This window comes from Papaver somniferum, chromosome 7 (assembly GCF_003573695.1).
Source record: "Papaver somniferum cultivar HN1 chromosome 7, ASM357369v1, whole genome shotgun sequence".
In the NCBI taxonomy this organism is placed as follows: domain Eukaryota; kingdom Viridiplantae; phylum Streptophyta; class Magnoliopsida; order Ranunculales; family Papaveraceae; genus Papaver; species Papaver somniferum.
In genome coordinates this window covers 136,766,480-136,787,210 of record NC_039364.1, presented here as the reverse complement: position 1 = coordinate 136,787,210, position 20,731 = coordinate 136,766,480, and the positions used below count along the sequence as shown (strand labels likewise).

Genomic DNA, 20,731 nt, shown 5'->3' with positions numbered 1-20,731 from the left:
AAAAAACTTGTGGTGTAGTAGAAGTAGAATTCCCAATTGCTGATTGTGCAAGCTCAGAAACACTAACAAAACCAGAACTTGATGGAGGATAATATCGAAAATGGCACCTGCTTGCATAATGCCCTTTCTTTCTGCAAATTTGGCAATCAACTTGTGATAAATCAAACCTCCTAGATCCACCAGTTGATGTAGAACTACTTCCTGGATCATAATTTCCTTGAATATTAGAAGAACTACTTTCATACTGTCCACTTATATTCCCATTACCTCTTACATAAGGAAAATTTGAACAATTCTTCTTCTTGCCACCATTAGTATTATAACTATTCCCTGAATTAGAATTACCATTTCTTGCATATAAGCCGGAATTATGTTGACTATCATAAAATCCAGTAGTATCACGGTCTTGATCAAATAACCATTGCTCATGGGTAAGTAATCTTGCTTTCAACTCACTAAAAGTATAAGGATTATCTATATTTTGAGCTGAGATAACAAAAGTATCATAATCCCTACCCAAACCATTCAAAACATGCATTATAAGATCAGAATCACTAACTTTCTCTCCAATAACAGCTAGGGAATCTGCTATGAACTTAATTTTCTGTAAATACACTAGAATGTTTAAATTTCCTCTCCTGATTCCAAACAATTGTGCTCTCAACATATTCTTTCTTGCTTTATATTGAGTTTGAAAACATGACTCAATAAATTCCCATATTTCTCTTGATGTAGTTAGACCAAGAACATCCCCAGAAATTGTAGATGTGAATGTCGTTTTTAGACAACTAACAACAAATCGATCCATCTTTCTACATTGAACCCATTTTGGGTTTAAACTAAGAACACCATTAATCATAATTTTCTCCTCTGGCATTGGAATCTCTCCATTAACATGACCATAAAAATCAGTTGTAATCAAGATAGACTCAAATTGGTCGCGCCATAGAATAAAATTTCTATTATCTAACTTAAGAGAAACAAAGTTAGTGATGTTGGTGAAAGGAAGTGTAAAATTACCATTATCAGACGTTGATGCAGGGGAAAACATTGATACAATTGAAACTTCTGGTACTGGATTGATACGATTGCTTCTTCTAACCATAAAATTGCAACTCCCTAATTAAAGAATTAGAATCTTGAAGATCTTGATGTAAAACTTGTTATGAAAAACTGTATATGAATGATTAATCTGTGAAAGATTTAGATCTTAATCAGCTGTAAAAGATTATTATAAAAGATATTGAGCTGGTTTGTAAAATTTAGGGTTTGGATCTCAACCCATCTGATACCATGAGATATATCAGAGAAGATAAGAAGCAGAAAAAAAATATTTTTGTTACTGAATGAATTGTTAAAAACAATACAGGCTGTCTGAGAGTATTTATTTGTTTTATCATTACAGGACTGACTTGTCTGTAAGGTCAACATAACTTTGACTTGACTGAATGCTATACTTAACAATTCTTACCTATCGTGTGTTTGTCTTGTCGAATTTGTTGTTGGAAATATTTTTATTTACATACAAGGAACAATTTGATCAAGGAGCGTATCTTAATTAAAAGTCAGTTATGTTATAAAGGTGTTTACTTCATATTTAGACATTTTAGTAGTGGTAAGGGTCGGTCTGGAAACTGCTAGAAAGGCCATATATAGATAAGGACATCATTTTAATCCTTATTCTCTTGTTTGTTCATTGTTGCCTAGGCTTTTATGCAAACATTTCTAGGATAAATAAGCTTGCGGAAATCCTTAACTTCTGGATTAAAACATGCATTTTTGAAGCAAATTTTTATATTCTTATTAATAGATTAACCTGTGGGAACTTTGCTAGTCTGATTTATTGTTTATATGTACTTCTCAGAGCTTTTTAGCTCTTATGTTGGATCAACGACCTTATTCTGGTTGACATAGCACATCTGGTAGTATGAGCTACAACTTACTTGGTTAATAACCTTGCCACTTTATTTGCTTGATTATCACCTAAAATATTTATACATGCACTCTAACTTAACTAAGTGACACTTGCTCGTAACAGGGTGACTGTTTTCTTCAATAACGTGAGTTGCAGCATTATCTAGTCGACAATCACGTATCAGGTCGCAGTACTATTGCCGCGAATGAAAATTTTAGGAATGAGGCTTTGGAGTTTTTATGTTTGCTTTGTTTGGTTCATTGTATTGCGACGAGAGTTCATCTCGAAACTTTATGCATTTTGCACAAAACAGTAGTTAACCTTACGTTTTAGCTTTTCATTTTCAAGAGTTAATCTTACTGATGATAATTAATCAAAAACTTGATCACATATATATATATTATGTTCTTGTCTAAATATGTCTCGGCAAGTCAGATGAAAACACTAAAATTAGTTTCTCAGAAGGATGACTTTTATTACCCAAAATATATCCGCGCCAAAAGAAATATTCGCGCAAAACTGAAAGATTTGTTATAAAGATACGGCTAACCCATTTAATCGTCTACTAAAAAGGAAAATATTACTTCCGTTAACTTGGAGTTAGGTGACGTCAAAACTAGCCAAATGGCTATCCACGATGCTGCTAGAGCAAAAAAATTTCCTCTTTACCCTTTAGCTTGTTAGACTTCCAACTAGTTAATGTAATAATACTCTTTACCCTTTATATTACTATTATTATTATAAACAACACCTCAGCGGGCTTTTAATATAGGGTTAGCTGGGAGTCTAGCAACAATCTGCGCTCCCACGCCCTCTCAAATAATAATAACTGAATGATGAAAAAGAGAATTACCTAGTTTATTATTTATTATTATAAAAAAAAAACTTTATTAATAAGACAAAGGAATTTACACAGAAATGGTTGGAATCCGGGTAACAAGTTGTGCCCGACGCCTTTCTGGATAGCCAACCCTACCCTTTGAAAAAGAGAACTACCTAATTTGCTATTAGCATCGTAACTAACTAAAAAATTCGTCAATCTCTTCAAGAAGACAATAAAATCATCACCCAACTCACCCAATGTAGTAAAAGCCAAAATGCTAAATCCATAACCGTGCGTGGTTCATATATCCAAATATTTAATATTTTTACGAGCAACAACTATAGAAATAGCACGACCTGGAGTGAAGCTTCGAGTCCCACTTCCGGAAAACGGCGAGGTCCCCATGAGGTCAAAACATGTATCACGGCCATTCTCCCAATTGTACACCATTATGTCTGCGGGTTTCAAAGGAACATTCTGATCTGACAATAAGCCCATCGATACTTCCTTCCTGGCAGCAACACTTGCCTTGTAGCATATATCCATCAACACGTCACGTACTAAATCATGACGACATTTACCCCCAACTTCACTTGCGTAATGGACTGCGTGCTCACCGAAAACATCCATGTGCCGCTTACAGATTGTACAAATGCTTTCCTCGGGGAAGAGTGGGATTCATAGTCTGTATTGAGTGACAACACGGAACTGTCTGGGACCAATAGTTTGATGTAGTCCAGCAATTGGTATTGCCTTCAAATAATCCAAAGCATGCTCGGTCTTTTTGCTCTACCATAAGGATGCATCCCTTTCAGACATGGTGAACTTAGTGGGCAACTCCTTCTTGATAACATCAAAATAACAACCTGTCAAAGATTCCATGGGATGAGGGGTAGTGATATTGATATTAAAATTAGAATGAGAAAAACCACAAGTCTGCATGAACTTGTTGAGTGCAAACTGGAAGTTGGGGTTTGGCTCTGACATACCAATAAAACTCAAAATTGTGCGTTGCAAGCTTTGAGTCTGAATGTAAGAAGCCATATAACAGTACTGACCTGTATCAGACATTGTATATACCCCTAAACCTCCATCCTTCATAGGTAGAGTTTCTAGCCTTTGCTGAAGAGGGCCGAAACCAGCACCATTCCCAGTGATCAATAGACGTAGATACTGGAATAAGTGTTGATCAAAGTGGCTTGTTGCTGCTTGGAGGACCTAAGGATTTGTAGTACGAAGCGTGAAATATAACCTTGAAACACCTGTACAACAGCATAGAAGTAATAGATCACTCTGTGGGTCTTTCAACTTCTTAACATTGTCCATGAGGCGTATAGTCTTGTCAACTCTGTTCATCACCATGTCACTACAGAAAATTGAGTATCCAAGATGACTGTTCCACCCAATAATTTCACGCCACTAGCAGGTCTACCTATATTAGCAGGGAACACTCCGACTTCAAGGCTTCTAGGGTCAGTGGAAGGCCAAAAGATGTCAGTCTTTTTGATGTTTAAATGCAGTCCTCTTGAAACACCTTCCTGCTGAATGATGTTGAGTGCTTTCGAAAATTCTATAGTGTCGCCAATGATGGTACCATCATCAAGGTACCAGGCATGAAGATTCAATGAACATTGAGAAGCAATTTTACAAACAAGAGGATGAAGTGTAAGTACAAATAATAAGGGACTAAGCGGGTCACCTTGTTGGACACCCTGAGCTGAAGAAAGGATGGACTCATTGTAATATAATTTTGCAGGTTTAGCATAACAGAATTCAACCCATCTAGATATGCTAGGACATCTGTCTCTGACCTCCCTAATTAAGGTTGTTCTATCAACTAGGTTAAACGCATTTGTAAAATCAACGAGCATCATAGTTAGAGTATTATGTGTACCTTGCATCTCAAGAAATATATTGGCAGAATGCAATATACTTTCACCACCACATGGAATGCCTACTCCGAATTGATGGTCACCCAAATAACAAGCCATTTCGTTGCGCACAACACTTGCTGCTAGTTTCGAACATAATCTTCTCCATATTGTCCCAACAACGATTGGTCTCAGGCCACCATCAGGCTTGAGTAATGGAATTATAGGGGCGCTTGCAACGTAATCACCTAGGGATGCAGGACACTGACCAGCTAACCACAAGTTAACTACGCCTGTGATGGCTGATAATAATTCTTCAGACACAGCAGCAGCAGTTCCACTTAAGGCGTCCAACAGATGTTGGGATCTAAGGCCGTCTCTGCCACATGAGGTTCCTTTTGGGAAACCTTTAATTGCAGTCAAGACAGCCCTGCTGTCAACCGAAACTGGTGCAGACACTATGTTTTCAGAAGGTATTGAAGGAGGAGGAGCATATGGGTGTTTCTGCTGTAACTCGTGTAAAGTATCTTCGTTATATGGTGCAACGCCATTGGAAGACAAAATTCTAATGGCCGCTGTATAGTGCCCGTAGCTGAGTTTCGTCCTGCAAGCTTCAACATTAGTTTTTGGTTTCTTTTTAGCATATTGTTTCCTGTGATGCTGATTCTCCTTGTGAACCTCCAATAGCTGTTGTAGTAAAATGTTACATCCATTTGGCTCTTTCCAAGTGACAAAAGCTTGATTAATGGCTGCAGTTTGTATTCGCTTTCTATTGCCAGATCTCTCTTCCCGTGAGCTTTTTGGTATGTACATATTTAAGGTGCAAATTGGTAGAAGGAGCAGTTGAACACATGAAGATATGTTGCTGGGGTTATCCACCACTTTATCAAGGGTAGATTTTAAAGTTCTTGAAAAATGTAGGCGACATTGTGGTGGAATTCTAGACATAGTGGTTATTTGTTTCTGAAAAATCAGATTGTGCATGCCTAAATTAAGACCCTCAGAATCATCATCGCCTCTAGTGGGCATAGTTGGTGGGATATCAACAGGGAGATGTTGAATCGGATTATGAACGCCATAGAACAAGAAATCTGCACCTCTTCCATTGAAAGGACCTGGTAATACTCCACCTGGGTGGTCACGACATGGCCTCCTCCATGAAAACCATTTCCTACAAGGAAAACACATCCACATCTGTAGCTTCCTGAGAAGTTTCTCCCAAGCCAAATATACCCCAGCCTCTGTACGTATCCTTTCCATGCAAACCGCTATATTTGTAGTGCCATGAAAATGCATATCTTTGATGTATCTGAAGATCGAACTTTTAGCATACCCACCATCACATACACCATTATGACAATTATCAAAATTTTATACGGGCAGTGGCAGAAAGAGTCATCATCATCTGTGATTAGATGTTGTCCATAAGAATATTCATCTTGACTTGCAAGAAAGGTATCAGCAGAGGAAGATGTAGATGAAGCAACTTGTATCGGTACAGATGGTTCCTCACAAGCAGTATTATCCAACCTAGCGGATGAAGATGATGAACTTCGTGATGATGCTCTTGTTCTCCGCATAATTAGAGGTGCATCAGATATTGAGGTTGAAGATGAAGAACATGAGAGAGTTCGTGGCATAACTACAATACACTATAATTAGGAATCAAAGAATAGGACAATAAAAATTCAAAATAGGCAAACTACCTCAGTTGAAAACTTAAAATACCAGTCCTTGAATCACTAATTAAACAACCAAGATGAAACAGGATAATTTCTCAAACACACAAAAGAAAAACCTCAATAACAATATTCAAACTCAAAGCACTGCTCTTCTCTATGATAAACAAAAAACCCCTGCTAATGCTTCTACACACACTTAACTGGAGAAAAACAAAACACATAACACAAAAACCACTCTTGAATTTACCTCCTAATTGAATCTTCAAACAGCTGAATCTGCAAACCACTTAACCCCTTCAAAGTTGCAACATTGAGGATTGAGAGCTATTGATGAAACTTCAATTACACAGAATAGTCCTAATTTTATAGCTCCTACCCCACAGAACAAAAACAGAACAATCACAGCCTGAATAAAAGAAAATAAATCACAGAACAAACGTTGAAACTACTCACTAGCACCACTGAGGATTGAGAGCTACTTGATTAAACTTCTCCCTTTCAATTAAACCACAATACCCACCCCTAATTCAATTCCAACTTCACTCAGTGGTCAAAGAATCCGAAAAACCTTAACCCTGACTATCACTGCCTTCAAAATTCGAACCCTCTTCCCCAACAATCAACCCCGTGACAGTCTTGGAGAAACTTAGTCTCAAAGGTCCAAATTAATCAACACAAAAGAATTACAGCAAAACCCCCTAAAACAATTGCAACTTCTACTTACCAGAGATGGAGATTGGAAGAATCTTAACACGTCTTCAACCTCCGAAAACCTCTTCCAGAACTTAGAAAACCCTAACACGTTCTTCAATCAACGAAACCCCACTTCCTCAGAGAAAAGATGAAGAAGAATTGGAGAAAACGATGATGATGAAAAGAAGAAAAAACGAAACCTAAATCCCTTAAAACACAAAACTTTAATCCCTAATTCTTCAATATCACTGCAAAAAAAAAATACAAATCGCACACAGAAAACTCGATTCTTCACAACCTAACTCTCTCTCTCTCTCCCTCTCACACTGAAAACTCGATTATTATTATTATTTTATTATTATTATTATAAAGGAGCCACCAGGGGCATATTATTTTTATCTGATTATTATTATTATAAAAAAGGGTTCATTGCGCATCACCGGAAAAATCGATAGTAGGTAACAAAGCGATAATATGGGAGCCTATATCTTTTTGAATAATAATGCCTAATCTATGAAACAAAGAGCCACCAATTTTATGATTAGTATCATGATAAATAAATCATTTTCTCAATCTCTTCATGAATATGATAACGTCTTCGCCAAGCTCACCAAAGATAGTAAAAGGCAAAACATTGAAACCATAGCAATGCGACAAACACTTGTCCAAGTATTTGGTACGCTTACGTGAAACTGCGGAAGAGATAGCATGGCCCGGTTTGTAGTTGCGAGTTCTAGCAATCGTAAAAGGGGATACAACCGTGACATCAAAACAAACTTCCTTCCCGGTTGTTGTTATTATTATTATTATTATGAAAAAGCGCCACAGGAGCTTTTATTGAAAAAATCAGAAATATTTACACATAACTAGTTGGAAGGGTTGGGAGCCGAGCAACAAGTTACGCCCCAACACCTTGTTGTTATTATTATTATTGGATAAAGAATATTATATTAACTAGTTGGAAGCCTAACAAGCTAATCTCCAACAACATACTACTATATTAATTGAACAGGTTGTTGTGCTAGCTTACCAGCGAGCCTCATGGGTAACCTAGCCAAAGGAGCCGAAGCGGATAGGAAGCTGAGATTGTGTCACAAGGGGAGCAAACCAACTCTACCTTCCATGTTAATTTCACAATATTACACCATTGGGGGATCGAACCTGGGATCTCCTGAAATGCATGAAACTTTGGGGAACGGGGATGACCAGCAGAACTAGGTACCCGTTATTATTATTATGAATGGATGCCACATGGGGCCTTTATTATTATTATTATTATTAAAAGGGACCACGAATGCTTTTATTAAGAAGAAATATGACCGAACCTCACAGAAATTAGATATTCTGTGGAAAGGTTCTGTTTTTATAAAACTCTGTGAAAAGTTAACAAATATAGTAGAGTTGGACTCGGTTGAGCGGGTGAGTCAACTAGTCCCGGTTTGTGTCTAACCTGCCCTCTCTGGTCAGGTTACTTCATTAACCCTAGTTAGGTTAGGGTTAGGTTAGGTTAGATTAACTACTCTGGTTAGCCCGTTGGGTTTATCCGGATAGAAATGGATGCTTTAAAAAAATCTTGTTTCTTCTTTCCTGTTTCTCCAGCAACCAAGTTGTTCCGGATCAACTTTGATGGATGGAAGAAAATTTTAACTTAAAACAATTGTTCAATTGATGTAGTAATACCACCCATTATTGTTCTTCATATTGCTAATAGTATCTGCCACCGAAATAGAGGGGCCGAAGATTAGAAAACCGCAATCTCAATCTCTTCTTTATCTAGCGCTAGTATTAAACATGGTATATCACTTATCTATTTTCTTCCTTTTTTTCCATTGTGAATTAGATGTAAAGGGTATATACTATTGTATCGTTTTGGTCATGCCTAATGAAGAACATGGTATTAAAAATTGTGAAGGCGTCTTAAGATGATCCAAGAGATGCCAACATGATATGGGTTTTCACATAATGAAAGTTAATCACTGTCCTCGGTTTCTTAAATCCTTAATGGTGTGTTAGGTGTTGCTTGTTGTTTTAACTACTAGGAAAATGATGACTTTAATATTTTTGTTATTTCAGTTAGGCTGTCTCCTTTAGGATTTGACCACTACCACCGATAGGATGACGTTACTTATCTTGTCACTTCTTTATCCTGCACCCACCAGTAATACACTTTCTTAGTGGGGAATTACTGTACTTTGGATTGGATTGTTTTAGTAGAACTTCTTTAAGGAATCAGAACTTCAGTATTGTTCTTTTATAATTTAGTTAGTTTTTATTCTAACTTCAGTTCAATGGGATCGGTGAGCATGGTACATGGTTAATCATTTACAATCTGTGGGAGGATGATCAAGGTGAACTAGAGCTTGATTTTCAATCCAATCCACATGTATGTTCTCTTTATCCTTTGCAATCTTTGATCTCTTTATCCTTGCTCTTTATCCTTTTCAATTTGTTAACATGTCTAATCCCGTTTGTTCTATGTGTTGCTCATCTTTCAGATGGTCCTATAAAATAAATTGGGTACCTATATAATACGGTCGTGTAAATTTTAATGAAAACTTTACTCTTCAACGTAGTATAAATTATAACGGGTAACTCATTTTGAGGGTAATATGAATTTAACTAGGTACCCAAATCAGTCTGTAACATAAACAAAATTGGATAAATTGTTTTAAATTCCAACGAAATAGGTTTGTGCTTCATGTATATATGTACTCCAACTTGATAGACTTAGGAGGTGATGGAATTGTGTTTGCAGTATGCGTGCCTAAATTAAAAGATGACAACCCGTTATGCACTAATGTGGAACCATGATACAAATCTAGCCGCCTCCGGTTTAAGGGATATCACAATTTACATCATTACTCTCTGGTCATCCACATAAGTTCGATCGCAATTGCCATCATTGAGCTCAAAAGGGGTGTTGCAATTAAGGCGGTCGATCGGACATCAGAAAATGCTTACCCAGTTTTTGAATCACCGTAATATAGCAGTAGAACTTCGCGTTCTTTTTATACTCGAGGAATATCATTTTATGAATATAATAAGGAGTAAGTATGAAATGGAATTTTTGTAAGTATTGGACCAAATTTATTTTATACGATCATCTTAATTTGTACCCAGTTTATTATATACTATAGTTTTGCAATTTTACCAGTTTATTATATTGGATAGTACTTGGGTGGTATCACACAAAGGGAAACTGACAAATGTTAAAAATACATCATTACCAATTCTGAAAGTAAAGTGTTTAGTCCACTAAACAAAATTAGCATACTGTGAACCAAAAAAAACGTAACTACCAGAGTGTTTTTTCGTCTTCGCTCCTCCCACTGTCCCCTTCAGTATGAAAAGTTTGTTGGTTCTCACCCAACAAGAAATCAGTGAATAAGCATAAACCCTTCCCGTCGTTGTACTCAAGTGCATAGGCGGTTATTGTACCAGTAGTCAAGTTGGAGCTTCTTCCAACTTTCACCACTTCCTTCCCAGTGAGGCTGTTGATCGGCGACTGCAAGTATATAATCTTAACATCCCCAATCTGTCCTACAACCTTCAGTCATCCTCACATTGGAGATCTCTAAAACATCAGCAAAAGCAATGAAGCCCCGTCAGCTCGAACAAATGTCTCTGCAAATCGAAATGGACAAATTCGGGGGTTATTATAACCAAACAATCGTTAAAAAAATGACAGACTTCTAAAATGAGGTTAACTTAAAATCGACTCCGAGAAGTTTTTCTATGGCTTTAGTTATTTGACCAGTTTAGAAACTATTACAATCAACTCAAAACTCTACAAATTCATTCATTTTCCATATGCTGAGTAGACCAAGAATATATAAACCAAGGTTGGATTGGAGTTTCATGTAAGCCCTAATGAAGGCATTATAACCTCATCACAGAACTTCTATAACTTTGTCAAAGCTCAAGAGATATATCGGCATAAATCACAATAGTTTCATGGTAAGATGCCATGAAGTGGGTTCCACACCGAATCAAAACTACATTACCTGGATTGTTCCAGCAAGGGCGTCATACTAAAGATGTCTCCAATGAATGATGATTCCCTTTCCACTCCTCCAAGATATACCCCAGATCCAAGGCTAGGAGGCAATGGATGAAACATATTCTATTTTGGGTAGTCAAGATCAACTCAAGAATCCAATTTCATGTTTGCCTCTACGACTCCTTACTATTGCCCCAATGTTTCATATGTCTCTTGACTTGCAGCCTAAAGCATTAATGGAAGACGAGTAATTGAATAAAATCACAAAAACGATAAATTTGAAAGATATACAGTCCAAAAAAGTGAACAAGCATCACCGTGGAAGATCCCATTCAAGAAATTATCACAAACCTTAACCCTCAGACCAATACTCAAACATGAAGGTCAAAATATGCGAATGCGATAAAGTAACACTAACGGATTCTAATGTTACAACTCCCAGAGTACTTGACAGTCAATTCTTATTTAACTTGGTCCTAATGTTGCCTCAATATTTGTGTACTTGTCACTTAGAAACAATCAATTAATTGTATATGCAAAAATTAGTCGATAAATTGGTGACATGGTAAACATTTTACAGCCTCCCAACTTGTCTTAGCTTGTAATGGCATATCTAGAATTTGGAAGTACACACATGAAAGAAGTAGGAATATATAATCAAAAGCTTGATTTTCTGATGAATGTAAAGAAATGGCATGAAAGATCCACATAAATGTCAAAGTTTTACGGAACTAAAAATATATTTATTCAAGTTAAGTATAATTTACCGAATAAAAGTTTATCACGAATTAAATAACCAAACTAAACTATATTATTGTTGTGGTTACACAACAGATTGACAAACATGTGAATAGAAGTGAGAGATAAATTGGTGATAAACACCTCTTGGATCGAAGAACCAAGCCAATTATCTGGGCAAAATAGCCGCAGCCAAGGATGAACACTTCATTAACTTTCAGATAAGATTCAACAAAATCTTTTTACATCTTAAATGAACAATTATTGGGTCTAACCCTACTCAATGGATGATAAACACATGTCCTCAATCTGACGGACACCATCCATCAATGACAGAAACACTAACTACACCACATAACTACTAAGGGCGGACTTGACTGGTAGTCTAAGCTAAACACACTGTGACATTACCTTCCCCTGAAAAACATCCTTGTCCTCAAGTATGAACTTTGGATAGTGAGTGCAAATGTTGGAGAGATCTTCCCATGTATCATTCTCTGGAAATGAATTAGTCCATTGGATCAATCCTTGTTTGACCAGCCGACTGCCCTGTTGAATTGTCCTTGTCTCTAAAAGCTTTTCAGGTAGCATGATAATTTGGCCTTCATGATCTACTATTGGCAGAGATGGTGAAGGAGTGTGTTGCTTACCATTGTGCTTCTTAAGTTGAGAGACATGAAACACAGGGTGAATACGAGAGTGTGATGGTAAATCCAGCTTGTAAGCCACCTTGCCAATGCACTGGAGAACTTGAAAAGGACCGTAAAACTTTGAAGAAAGTTTAAAAAATTTCCTCAAGGAGAGAGAGGACTGTCTGTAAGGTTGCAGTTTGAGGTAGACTAAGTCTCCAACCTCAAAAGTTCTAGCTGTTTTGGACCTGTCAGCATATAGCTTCATTCTCTCTTGAGCTTTAACGGGAGACTCTCTGAATATATCTAGTAGAGAAGCTCTATCCTTCAAGTAAGCCTCAACTGCAGCAACTGAAGTGGTTGTAGCAGAAGGAAAAGCATGATGAAGAGGTACATACCCATATGGATCTTGAAAAGGAGAAATCTTCAAGCTGGTGTGATGGCTTGTATTGTACCATCATTCTGCAACTGCTAAGAATTCAGTCCATTTCCCAGGTTTGTGTCCAGTGATGCACCTTAGATTGTTTTCAACACAAGCATTGACCCTTTCAGTCTGGCCATCTGATTGTGGGTGATAAGTTGTACTGAGATTAATATTTGTTCCCAAGGATTTAAATAAGTCCTGCCAAAAATTGTTTGTGAACACCTTATCTCTGTCAGACACAATGGTGGAAGGCAATCCATGTAATTTCACCACTTGATTGAGGAATGCATGAGCAACATAAGCAGTAGTGTAAGGATGTTGCAGACCTAAGAAGTGAGCATACTTTGTCAACCTATCCACTACCACTAAGATGACACTCTTCCTGTTGCTTACAGGTAACCCTTCTATAAAATCCATGGTAATATGTTGTCAAGCATGTTCAAGGATAGAAAGTGGTTGTAGCAAGCCAGCTGAGTTAGTGTGATCAGCTTTATTTCTTTGACAAACATCACACTGAGAAATAAGTGAAACTATGTCTCTATGAATACCTGTCCAATAAAAATTACTTCTTGCTCTCACAGAAGTAGCTTGAATTCCAGAATGCCCTCCAGTGGTAGAAGTATGTAAAGACTATAATAGTTTATCTCTGATATGAGCACCAGTACCAATGTAAAGTTTAGTTTTGTACCTCAGGAATCCATCCTTGAATGTGTAGTTAAGTAGAGTAGCAGGACTGAGCAGGATTTGAGAAATAAGTTGGTTGTCCTTTGCATCATTAGCATAACTCTGTTGAACTTCATGTATCCAAGTTGGTGTAGAGATGGCCATGGAGTGACAAGTATCAAACTCTGAGGGTCTTCTAGAAAGTGCATCTGCAACCATATTGTCACAACCCTTCTTGTACTGAATTTCATAATCAAAATCCAATAATTTGATGAGCCATTTTTGTTGGAATGCAGTGGTAACTTTTTGTTCCAATAAGTACTTCAGACTTTGATGATCAGTTTTTATGATGAATTTGGTACCTTGGAGATAATGCTTCCACCTTTGAACTGCAGTAACAATAGCCAAAAATTCCTTCTCATAAGTACAGAGTGTTGCAGCTCTAGGTCCTAGTGGTTTGCTGAAGTAGGCAATGGGTTTCTTCTCTTGCAATATGACAGCTACAATGCACATGTCACTAGCATCACTTTCCACTACAAAGGGCTTAGAAAAATCAGGTAAAGCCAATACAGGTGTAGAGCTCAATGCCTTTTTGAGTGCCTCAAAAGCAGTTGTAGCAGCTGGACTCCAATGGAATGAATTTTTCTTGAGAAGATTAGTTAGTGGCTTGCTTATAATTCCGTAATGCTGCACAAACTTTCTGTAGTAACCTGTAAGACCCAGAAACCCTCTTAGCTCTTTAATATTCTTTGGAATTGGCCAATATTGCATACAAGCAATTTTATTGGGATCAGCACAAACACCTTATGATGTGACTATGTGACCAAGATACTCCAAGGAGGGTTGTCCAAAGCAACATTTGGATAGTCTTGCAAAGAGTTGATTTTGTCTAAGCAGTGTAAAGACCAATTTGAGGTGATCCAAGTGTTCACTCATGCTTTTACTATATATAAGTATGTCATGAAAGAAGGCCAATACAAATTTTCTTAAGAATGGTTGAAAAATATCATTCATGAGAGCTTGAAATGTGGCAGGGCATTTGAGAGGCCAAATGGCATGACCTTGAACTCATAATGGCCTTGATGAGTTCTAAAGGTTGTCTTGTGGATGTCAATATCATGAATTCTTATTTGATGATGTACAGCCCTCAGATCTATCTTGGTAAATATTATGGCACCATGTTGTTCATCTAGTAATTCATACACAATGGGTATAGGAAACTTATCTTTAATAGTGATGTTGTTTAGCTTCCTATAATCCACACAGAATCTCCATGAATTATCTTTCTTTTTCAAAAGAAGTATGGGAGAGGAAAATAGGTTGTGGCTAGGCTGAATAATCCCAGTTTAAAGCATTTCTTTAACCAATTGTTCAACTAATCCTTTCTGCACATAAGGACACTTATAAGCCCTTTGGTTGACAGGTGATGAGTTGGGTTGTAAGGGAATTTTACGGTCTAAACTTCTCTCAGATGGAAGAGTGGAAGGTTCTTGAAATATATCAGGAAATTCTTGTAAAAGTGGTAGTAAAATGTCAGGAGTCTTAGGGGGTGTTGAAGTTGTAGTGATGGAGAACAGTTGAGCTACTATCCCATGTGAATATTTTAGAAAGAATTTTTTGACTGCCTCTCCACTCATCATTAGGAATGAATGTTTTGGAGTAGTGCCTTGCAGTGTAATATGCTTGTTTTTGTGTAGAAAAGAAACACTAAGTTTTGCAAAATTGAAGGTCACATCACCTAATTTCTTCAACCAATCTGCTCCAAGTACTATGTCACAACCCCCAAGTGGTAAAACTCTCAAGTTTTCCATAATATGGTGCCCTTGCATGCTCCATTGTAGCTTAGAACAAATGCCTGAACTTGTTGTTTGCTCTTCATTTGCAACAGTGACCAGCATAGGTGAAGTTGGTGTGATGGAGCACTTAAGTGAAGTAACCAAAGCACTATCAATGAAACTAATGGTGCTACCTGTGTCAATAAGTATAGACATAGTCTTCTTGTTGATGAGACCAGGAATCCTGATGGTATCACCAGTGTCTGAGCCAGTGAGAGCATGAAGAGATACTTCAACATCAGATTGGACTGGAGATTCAGGTGCCTCAACAAACATTTCTTCCTCCTCTTCAGTGTCTTAGGATTCAGCAGACTCCATGTGCAATGATGAGTGCCAAATATTGTATATATTTATCCCTTTTTGTTGGCATTTAACTCATCTTTTGATCATTAATTCTACATTTTATCCCATATTCTGTATTTTCATTGTTTTCAAGAATAAATATTTTTCTTACTTAATTTTGCATTTTTAGGTAATAAATAAAGTCTGGATGACTTGCGGAGCGGAAAAGAGCAGAAAAGTAGTGAAAAGCCGGGAGAAATCACGCAAGGAAGCCGCGAAGAATGGTGCGCACAACCTCATTTTCTACACACAAAAACGCCTCCGTTCTCAGCCATCAGATCAGTTCTCAGAAGCATCCGATGGTCGCTCCTTCATAGATCATCAAAATCTGAAGTCTCTGCCAAGCACCAAAGCGCTGAAATTCCAAGCCTTCAGATTAGATGGTAGTTGAATCCAACGGTTGCTCCCTTGCTGTTCATCAAAGTTTGATATCTCCGCCTTACACTACAGCACCTAACCCCATCTGGAGCCGTCAGCTTCGTTGTATCACCTAATCCAACGGTCGCTCAGAGCTTGTTTACATCGTGCCGTTCGATTCAATTAGTAACTGATTATCCAACGGATCTCCTCGCTGCGCATCAACTTCAGATGATCCCGCCTCACACCCTAGCGACCGAACACCTACACCCCAAACAAACAGACCCTTCTCCCATTCTATCGATTTCTCCTCCTTCTTCCCCTTCTTCCCAAAATTTTCAGAGCTGCTCCTCCTTCTCCCGACCAAATCAGAGCGTCACCACCATTTCCAACACTGCCACCACCATCTCTTCACCGACACCACCACCATCTCTCTAGGCTAGATGTTTTGCCCATTTCACATCCCGTGAAGCCCTAGGGTGTGGAGTTTGTAAAACAGCTAGCTAGGGCATCAGTAGGGAACAATAGGAGCTGAGGAAGAGCATCAGAGACGCATAAGAGAGATGGGTTCGACAGAGGAGACAATTTCAGGGTAAGGGTTAACTTTTCACAGACCCTAATTATGTACTATTTTCAATTTTGGGAAAATGGGTGATAACCCTAATTTGATGTATTGGGTATAAAAGGGAATTGTGGGTGTTGTTGTAAAGTCATGCTGGACTAGCCAGTGTCCAGGACTTTCAAGTTCTGTTAAAATGTTCTGTTAAAATTGTTCTGTTAAAATTTGTGCTCCTGTTTAATCATGTGTTCTGTTAAATGTTGTGATGTTCCTGTTAATGTGTGTTGTTTTACATGTTGTTTCCTGTTTTTCCATCCTAAGTTGTTCCTGTTAATGTTAATCCTGTTAGTGTTTACTCTGTTTAATGTGCCTTTGTTAGTTTAAATGCTCAACTGTTGTTTCAATTCATTGTCAAGAAGTGATATGATATGCTAGGTTAGAGCTTTCAGAGCACTGAATTGATTGAGTAGTGGAAGAAATCATGCTCAACTGTGCTTAAGATTGATTGTACTGTCAAAAGACAGTCAATGCTAGGAGCACATCAGTTGAGCAAGCTGATTATCTTGCCATTCCATTTTGTATGCTTAGGATGCATTGTGTTGATTGAGCATTGGGAGAAATTAGTGCTCATAGCAAGCTAATTCTCTTCCCATTCTATTTGTATGCCTATAGCCACTGCCTTGGCCTTGCATTGTCACCATTTCAGTTTCACCATCTCCCTGCCCTTGGCTTAGGCCTTGGTTCATTTGCATTGTTCTCTGCTTGTTTAGTCATTGTCTTGTAAATTTTTCTCCATTGTCTTTCTGTTTAACTGCCTGTTCTGTTCTTCATTGCCTTGTTTTGCCCTGTATTCTTCCCTTGGCTTGCTGCAACCCTGTTGCTGCTGCTGTCTGCTTCCACTGCCCTGCAGTACTGCTCCACTGCTGCTGCCTTTTCCCTGCAGCTGCTGTTGCTGCAGCTGGTTAAGGCCTAAGTCCTACTGCTGCTGCTGCTCCAAGCTCACTTCAACACTGAGCCCAATTCACAGTTGAACTGTTGAGCCCAAAGCTCAAATCAGTTCACTGAAACCAAGCCCAGTTCATTGCTTGGCTATAGGTCCAGTTCAATACCAAGCCCAAGTTTGAACCAAAAGTTGAAGCCCAGTTCATTAAGGCTCCAAGCCCAAGTTCATTATTAAGGCCCAGTTCAATTCATTTTAAGACCAACTGAGTCCAAGGCTCAGATCAATTCAAAGGCCCAAGGCCTAAAGCACAATCATAACCCATTGGTTACCAAAATCCATTGGTACCCAAAGCCCAACAATAGCAACTAGAACCCAAAATAGCTAAACACTCCAAAACACACCCAGTCTCTGTGGATCGACCCGTACTTGCACGAGCTACAACTGACGACCGTGCACTTGCGGTATTACTGTAGGCCCCCGTTTTTATTGCGCTTAATTTTATACATATCTCTGGGCCCACCAAGTTTTTGGCCGGGGATAATTTTTAGGACCTTTTAGAAGCCTACCATGCAACATGTAGATTTTTTGTTTACCCTTACAGAAATTGCCAGGTTTGTACACAGCATCACAATTATAACAGAGCCCTTGAACTCTTCTCTTATCCATTTCTTCCTGAGTTAGTCTTTTAATGATAGGAGTGGTAGTGGTGGACTTTGGTGGAGGAGAGAAAAAATATTTTAGGGTGGAAGGGCTAGACTTAGGTGAAGTGATAATTTTTTTAGGAGGTAAGGGGCGAGGAGAGTATGGTTTGTGTGAGTTTGAATAGGTTGGAAAAGATTTGTGAAATATTTTCTGTGGTGCATTGATTAACTGAAGCTTTTGTTCTTGTAATCTAGCTAAGGAAAAAGCATCATCTAGTGTTTGTGGGTGAAACATAGACATAGATTTGCCAATATCATCCTTCAAGCCACTGAGAAAACTCATACAAAATAGGATTCACTCAAAGAAAGGTTCATACGTAGCATCAAAGCTTTGAGTGACTCAAAATCTTCATAATAATCATCCACGGAAGATGATTGAACTAATTTATTGAAGCTACCAGCAAAATTTTTCCTCTACAGGATTTTCAAATCTAGCATATAAATGGAGGGATAAGTCTTGCCAGGTAATTCTATTTCGATTAACTTGAAAATTTAGAAACCATTTCTCATCCTTACCTTCTAAATAGATGGCAGCTATGTCGACCTTCCTATGTTCCTCAATATCATTGAGTTGGAAGTATCTTTCACTCTTCTGAATCCAACCCCTGGGGTTATCACCATAAAATCTTGGAAAATCGAGCTTAGGGATGCGATGATGGGGATTAACAAAGTTAGAATGGTGTTGATGAGAATAACTATGGTGTTCATCATCCTGGTGATGAGAACCACTTTCATTTTCAGTACGATTATGATTGAATGGTTTATTGAGGAGCTGAATAAGATTACGGTTATTCTCCTATAAGGTTTCCTTGAAACTAGCTTTCACAGTATCAATCTGGGTAGTAAGATCTGTGGAAAGGGTTTTTAAATCTGATTGTAGTTTGTTGATATCAGCTTCATGAGCTGTGGTTTTTGCTGTAAGATCTTTAAGCGTCATTGGAAAAGAAATTTGGGTGAAAACAAGGCTCTGAATACCAATTGTTATGGTTACATAACAGATTGATAAACAGGTGAATAGAAATGAGAGATAAATTGGTGATAAACACCTCTTGGATCGAAGAACCAAGCCAATTATCTGGGCAAAAAAGACGCAGCCAAGGATGAACACTTCATTAACTTTCAGATAAGATTCAACAGAGTCTCCTTACAACTTAAATGAACAATTATTGGGTCTAACCTTACTCAATGGATGATAAACACATGTCCTCAATCTAACGGACACCATCCACCAATGACAGAAACACTAACTACACCCACATAACTACTAAGGGAGGACTTGACTGGTAGTCTAAGTTAAACACACTGTGACTACCATTCCCTATACATTTCCAAGAGAAACATCCCAGAATAATTCTGACTCATATTATTCAGTCGGTAGGTGCTTCATATGTATGTTATGGTGAATTTTCTGTTAAATTGTTCAAAAAGTACATCTAATTGAGCATGCAATGTACATGTTAGAATTTATTCTTTATAAATAGCCTTACTCCTCTCATATTCAAGATCGAACTGGAAATATATTCCATCTGCAGTTCAAGCCATGTTGCGCCCCAGTATGATCGAAAGTTTTATTCTAAGTAGCAATATAGCCACCTAAACTACATTAACTATGACTGTTCAAATCAAAATCTGCGTACACCATACGAAGAATTACATTAACTACATCATTGTCGTCACCACCTAACCATTGAGACAAACAAATCAAGCTTAGCAGATGTAATTCATGTTTATTTGTGTACCGTTAAAATAAAGAGCTAAAATAAATCTCCATCGCATACTAAAAAGAAATAACCTAGACTTACTGGAAAAGCCCAAAGGAAAATACACAGTAACCCTGGTCGTTGATTGTGTAAAAAAAAAAAAAACCTGGTAGTTGAAATATCAACACCACAACAGATGAAAACCAGAAACCTAACAACAGGCACCTTCCACCAAGGTAGGAAGGACATCCACAAACCAGAACACACCAAAATGAAAAAAAATTAAACCCAGAGACTTAAACAAAAAGCAGTTTGGTCAAAACACAAGGGACCCAGATTGCCTCTCCACCATACCTAGGAAAACAACGATGGGTTAAAATCTTATTTCTTGCACCCTGCTACCCAAGTTATATTATGAAATCCTTAAAATCAAGACTCACTTCTAAATTAATAGAATTCCATTCAATTCCTTAACCTTCAACTATTATGAGGATATAAACCTAAAGAAATCTAAAGGAGAAGGTCGGGGATTAGGGATTTAAATAGTATCAGGTTAGGGTTTCAAAAATTTAAAAATTCCCATTACAATCACTTTTCTATCTGATGTAATTGAAAAATTAAATAGATCTACATACCTATACCATCTGGATTTGATGAAATCATATCCATCGATGGTCTCTGACACTGCAAACTTGCATATGAAGAAGGTGAAGCAGAAGAAGAAGATAGTGAAGCAGAAAAAGAAGATGGTGAAACAGAAATTGAAGACAAAATGTGGAGAAGAGATGTATATAACCTAACCTAACCCATATAAATACCCGACCCGTATACCCTAACCTAACTAGGGTTAATGAAG

General features: G+C 37.8%; 1 protein-coding gene and 1 long non-coding RNA gene across 11 annotated transcripts; one reads left to right on the top strand and one right to left on the bottom strand.

Moving 5' to 3' along the window:
* Nucleotides 1–2,792: 2,792 nt before the first annotated feature.
* LOC113298531 lies at nucleotides 2,793–7,303 on the bottom strand. 9 transcript variants are annotated; one of them, XM_026547296.1, is made up of 4 exons: nucleotides 6,745–7,303; nucleotides 6,539–6,663; nucleotides 3,797–6,261; nucleotides 2,793–3,604 (listed from the first exon to the last, which is right to left on the bottom strand). In XM_026547296.1, exon 3 carries the CDS (start codon nucleotides 5,903–5,905, stop codon nucleotides 4,094–4,096), a length of 1,812 nt encoding a protein of 603 aa, XP_026403081.1. In that variant the 5' UTR covers nucleotides 5,906–6,261; nucleotides 6,539–6,663; nucleotides 6,745–7,303; the 3' UTR covers nucleotides 2,793–3,604; nucleotides 3,797–4,093. The 9 variants fall into 9 exon arrangements, with proteins under 9 accessions (XP_026403081.1, XP_026403080.1, XP_026403083.1 ...); XM_026547295.1 differs by having other exon boundaries at nucleotides 3,797–6,251; XM_026547298.1 differs by having other exon boundaries at nucleotides 7,016–7,303.
* Nucleotides 7,304–8,593: 1,290 nt separating this feature from the next.
* On the top strand, nucleotides 8,594–10,142 carry LOC113292997. 2 transcript variants are annotated; one of them, XR_003331993.1, is made up of 3 exons: nucleotides 8,594–8,778; nucleotides 9,269–9,367; nucleotides 9,480–10,142. It is a non-coding gene; the product is annotated as an uncharacterized LOC113292997 (long non-coding RNA). The 2 variants fall into 2 exon arrangements; XR_003331992.1 differs by having other exon boundaries at nucleotides 9,269–10,142.
* The last annotated feature ends 10,589 nt before the right edge of the window (nucleotides 10,143–20,731 follow it).